This window comes from Mandrillus leucophaeus, unplaced genomic scaffold (assembly GCF_000951045.1).
Source record: "Mandrillus leucophaeus isolate KB7577 unplaced genomic scaffold, Mleu.le_1.0 Scaffold30, whole genome shotgun sequence".
Taxonomy (NCBI): Eukaryota; Metazoa; Chordata; class Mammalia; order Primates; family Cercopithecidae; genus Mandrillus; species Mandrillus leucophaeus.
Genome location: NW_012103143.1, coordinates 2,987,824 through 2,992,749, shown reverse-complemented (window position 1 = coordinate 2,992,749; position 4,926 = coordinate 2,987,824). Strand labels below are relative to the sequence as shown.

General features: G+C 56.4%; 1 protein-coding gene across 1 annotated transcript in view; it reads right to left on the bottom strand.

Moving 5' to 3' along the window:
- TPCN2 (two pore segment channel 2) overlaps positions 1-3,380 on the bottom strand; it is a 38,661-nt gene extending 35,281 nt beyond the window's left edge. Inside the window, exon 1 of the mRNA XM_011987066.1 lies at positions 3,155-3,380. Within this exon, the coding sequence (XP_011842456.1) occupies positions 3,155-3,263 (109 nt within the window). The 5' untranslated portion in view covers positions 3,264-3,380. The remainder of the gene's footprint in view (positions 1-3,154) is intronic.
- Positions 3,381-4,926: the final 1,546 nt, after the last annotated feature.

Below are 4,926 nucleotides of genomic sequence, written 5' to 3'. Positions count from 1 at the left end.
CTGAGGCAGGAGAATGGCGGGAACCCGGGAGGCGGAGCTTGCAGTGAGCTGAGATCACACCACTGCACTCCAGCCCGGGCGACAGAGCGAGACTCCGTCTCAAAAAAAAAAAAAAAAAGAAAGTGCTCACATCCACCCAGGCCAGCCATCCCGGGCCAACAGTGGTGGGCACCCCTGGAACCATCCCGCACTTGTGGTTCCATTTCGCCTGCCTTTTTGGTTTCTGGTTTATAAAATTCTGGGTCTGGCCATCCTCCGTTTCACCCTGCAACAGCCCGAGAATCTTGCTCCAAACACTCAGAAGCACATCACGGCTTCCCCTGGGTCCCCACTATTCCAGGCCCACACTCCACCCTGGCCTGGCACTGCAGGTTCCCACATTTGCCGGCCCGCTCCTCTCCTGTCTTTCAACCCTCCGTGCCACTCATTCTGAACTTGGCTCTGCCAAGGCCATGCTCTCCAAAGCCTCCCACCCTTTACTCAGGTTGCGGCTTCTGCCAGGAGCACCATCCCCCAGTGTGTGGGTCCAGGAACTCCCTTGGGGCAGCTCGCCCCGCCCTGAGCTCATCACCCTGGAGGGCAATCACCTGTCCACACGCCATCACCCTACGGGGGGCTGGAGGGTTCTGCAGGGCACAGAGGACAACAGGGGCTGAGACGCTGCATCCAGCACACCAGGCCTTGACACGGCTTCCTAATCCAAGCCTCTGCCCCGCAACATCCAGGTCTGAGCTCCCGCTCCCCTCTTGCTCCAGGCTCCAGGCTGCACAACCTGTGTAGGGTCCCGACCAGCATCCTGTGTGACCCTGGGCAAGTGCCTTAACCTCTCGGTGCTCCAGGTCCTCGTGGACCCCCACCCAGGAGGAGCTAAGTACAGACTGAATGACTTACCATAGCCAGAGTACTTTGCTAAGTGAGCCCTTCATAAGCACTCAGTTACTCTGAAAGCCTCTAGAGCATTGTAATCCCTTGTCCTCTTTTTTGATAATCAGGAAAAGTGTGATTTTCTGACCCAGAAACAACAGAAAACAACTGTCCTCAACCTTTGACCCCAGCCCCGTCAGGTGGGGCAAAGTCAAAAGAACCCGACAGCAGGGTCCACTGGGGTCCTCGGGGCGTCCACAGCAGCAGCCCCCCACCACCCGTTGGCAAGAGACCAACCACAGGACTTGCGAACCAGAGCACAGGGCCTTCATTTCAAAGTCTGGCACAGGCCCCGGCACTGAGACTGAATGAGCCTTTGGGAGTCTCCATGGCTCCATAGTCTACCAGTCTTGCTGGGGACCCTGGCCAAGGAGATTTGGAACACAGAGCGTCCTGTCCACGTTCTCAGAAGCCCTGGTTGAGGCCACAGCATAGGGACAAAGAGCGCTCCCTGAGAGCCTCCTCTCGTCAGCCACACTGCCCAGCAGAGCAGGTCTCACCTGCCAGGGCCAGGACCTGCAATGATCACGGTGCTTACCCAGGATGGCCACTGGCCCCCACCCCAGTCCATCAGGCCCTCTGCTGAGGACAAACTCTGGATGCTCTCTGAATGCCCACAAGGCAGTCCCTAGTATTATCTCCCTTTTATTGAGCTTCAGAAAGGTTAAACAGGGCCAGGCACGGTGGCTCACGCCTGTAATCCCACCACTTTGGGAGGCCGAGGCAGGCAGATCACCTGAGGTCAGGAGTGTGAGCTCAGCCTGGCCAACATGGTGAAACCCCATCTCTACTAAAAATACAAAAATCAGCCAGGCGTGGTGGCGGGCACCTGTAGTCCCAACTACTTGGGAGGCTAAAGCAGGAGAATCACTTCAACCCAGCAGGTGGAGGCTGCAGTGAGCGGAGACCGCACCACTGCACTCCAGCCTGGGTGACAAAGTGATACTCCGTCTCCGAAAAAAAAAAAAAAACAGAAAGGTTAAGCAACTGCCAAGGCCACACAGCCAGGGTAGCCCCAGAAAGGCGCCCAGAATCCTAGACACAAAGTCTGTGTTCCCTGAGCTGCCATATGCTGGGCGTCTCATCAAGGGGCCTGCCAGAGCTGCTCCCTGCAGATCTCCCTTCTGACTGGTCCCAGGAAGCACCTGAAGAACTTCCCAGAGGAAGCTTCTGAGAGGTGAGCAGACAGGGTGGCCACCTCAGTCTCTGGTTTTTCATCTCTTGTCAGGGTACCCTCCTTGGCCCCCCATTACTCCATGGATGGGCATATGTCACCGACAGTGGGTGGCACCAGTATTCCAACCCAGTTCCTTCCAGACACAGGAGGAAAGAAGGAAAGACAGGCCAGAGAGGGAAGCGGCCAGGTGTGAATTCTCAGAGTGATTCGAGCAGCAGCCGCACCAGCACAGAGGGCTGTGACCTTGGGCAGGTCTCAGGGCCTCTCTGGGCCTCAGTTCCCTCATCTATAAAGTGAAGCTAAGGTCCTTCCACCTCTAATCCAGAACCTAATTCCCCTGGTGTCAGCGAGGGGCGGACGCACCCCACCCTCGGGGGGATTCAGCAATCTTCAGACCAGGACAAAAAACAGGAACAGCAGGAGGGAGTGGGGAGGGGACTCTGGGCTGGCAGAGAGCAAGGCGCGGAAGCCGTCACCGTCTAGGGGGCCCACCCCAGCCCCACAGGAGGTGGGACCGGGAAAGCCACCCTACAAAGAAAGGACTCCTAGCTCCCAGCTGGTTCGAATCCCACCTCTGCCACTTACTGGCTGTGTGACCTTGGGTAGGGTAACGCCTCTCTCTGAGCCTCTGCTTTTCCCAGAAGAAACGGGAAAAATCAAAGTGCTGCCTTCTCTGAGCCAATCAGGCGACCCTCGGGAAGTATGGGGTCTGGGCCTGCCTGGGCACACGGAAGGTGCCTGCCTGCCGCAGGGGGCCGGTTCCCTCGGGGTTGCCCACGGCTGGGCGAGGGCCTCTCCGCTCGGCTGGTCGGGATCAGGAAGCGACACGGAAGCGATCCCAGCTCTGCCCTGACCCCGGTCCGGGTCCGCAGGACGCAGCCCACTCGCCCTCAGAACACCGGCTCCCCTGGCGCCCGGCGCGGCCCGGGCCCCGCTCGGACTCGAACCTGTTGGGGGCGCGCCCGGCAGGACGCTGGGTGCTGCGACAGCGGGACCCCCACGCGCGACCCCGGTCTTCCGGGCCAGTCCCCTCCCCGGGTCCGGGCGGCTCACCAGGGCCGACTTGGATGCTGCGGCAAGTGGTCAGCCCCGCCGGGCAGTCGCCGCCACCGCCGCGGGCCCGGCCCAGCAAGGGCTCCGACTCCGCCTTGGGTTCCGCCATCCGGTAGCCCGCACGCGGGACCCGACCCTTAGAAACTCAAGCCCCAAGAGCGCCCAGCTCCACTGCGCAGGCGCGGAGACCCCCGCCCCAGGCGTTCTGGCCGGGGAGCGCACGGCACTGTGACGCAGGGGATCCCTGCACTCCCAGCCAATGATAACCGGGCCAACTGCGTAGGGCGGAGCTTAAAGGGCCCCGCCCCTCTGGGGTGGAGCTCAGCTTCCTTCCACCCAGGGCGGGGCAGCGCTCTGGGGCTGAAGGGCCCAGTGCTGGGGAGGAAATAGGTTCTCAAAGGATTGTCTTTACGGCCAGAAGCTTCAGCATCACCTGGAAACATTTTAGAAATGCAAATATTTGGGCCCTTCTAAACCTGCTGCATCAGCACCTCTGCGGGCAGCACCCAGGAATCTGTGTTTTAACAAGCATTCGGGGTGGTTCTGATGCATGTGAATATTGAGTACCTGGGGTGACGGCAAAGGACTCCCCCAAGAATGGAACTGGAGTTTACCCTCTGATAGTGAAATTAGGAGGATTCAATATAATTAAGGGAAGAGTTTAAAAACACATGACACACTTAAAAAATAATTACAACATATATAAAAAGTGTTTTCAACATTAATGCATTAAAGACCTTGTATTCGTTTTCTATTGCTACAGTGAGAAATTAGCACAAACTTATAATATAAAACAACTCCCATGCATTATCTTTCAGTTGTGCCGGGCAGGGAACCAGCAGCTCGACTGGGTCCCTGTCTCAGGGCCTCACAAGGCTAAAGTCAAAGTGTCAGCTGCCGTGGGCTCTTATCTGCAGACTTGGGAAAGCCCACTTTCCAGGCTCATCCAGGATATTAACAGAATTGTGTCCATGGGCCTAGGACTGAAGCCCATGTCTTCTTACTGGATGTTGGCTGGTGTCATTCTCAGCTCCTAGAGGCCACTGCATTCCTTCCACAATGGCTTGAACACCTCCATCATCAGAGCCAGCAAGCAAGAGCACACTGAAGACGCTTCAAGATGTAGCAAGATGCCTATAATCCTAGCCCTTTGGGAGACCGAGGCTGGTGGATCACGAGGTCAGGAGATCGAGACCACCCTGGCCAACATGGTGAAGCCCTGTCTCTACTGAAATTACAAAAAAATTAGCCAGACGTGGTGGCACATGTCTGTAGTCCCAGCTACTTGGAGGCTGAGGCAGGGGAATCGCTTGAACCCGGGAGGCGGAAGTTGCAGTGAGCCAAGATTGCGCCACTGCACTCCAGCCTGGCGACAGAGCGAGATTCCATCTCAAAAAAAAAAAAAAAGATGCTGCAAGATGCTTCTCTGTGACTTCCTCTTCTGCTACATCTCTTTGTTTTCTCCCCCGCTTTTGGGGTGGGGGAAGAGGGTTTAAAATAAATATAACATAAAATGTACCATCATAACTGTGAAAGGAAAATAAATCTGAGGACCCCAAAGTCACTAAGCCAAAGGGAAAAGTCAAGCTGGGAACTGTGTTGGGCAAACCTGCCTCGCCTTTTGTTCTTTAATAAAACAGCTACAAAGATATAAAAAGCCACATACCTCCCTCACAACTTGCCCACTAGGAAATTTTTTGTGGGCCCCAAGAAGTTTACCCTAAAACGGTTCTGTTGAATTTTGCCCTGACAATGTAAATTGGTAGCTGGTC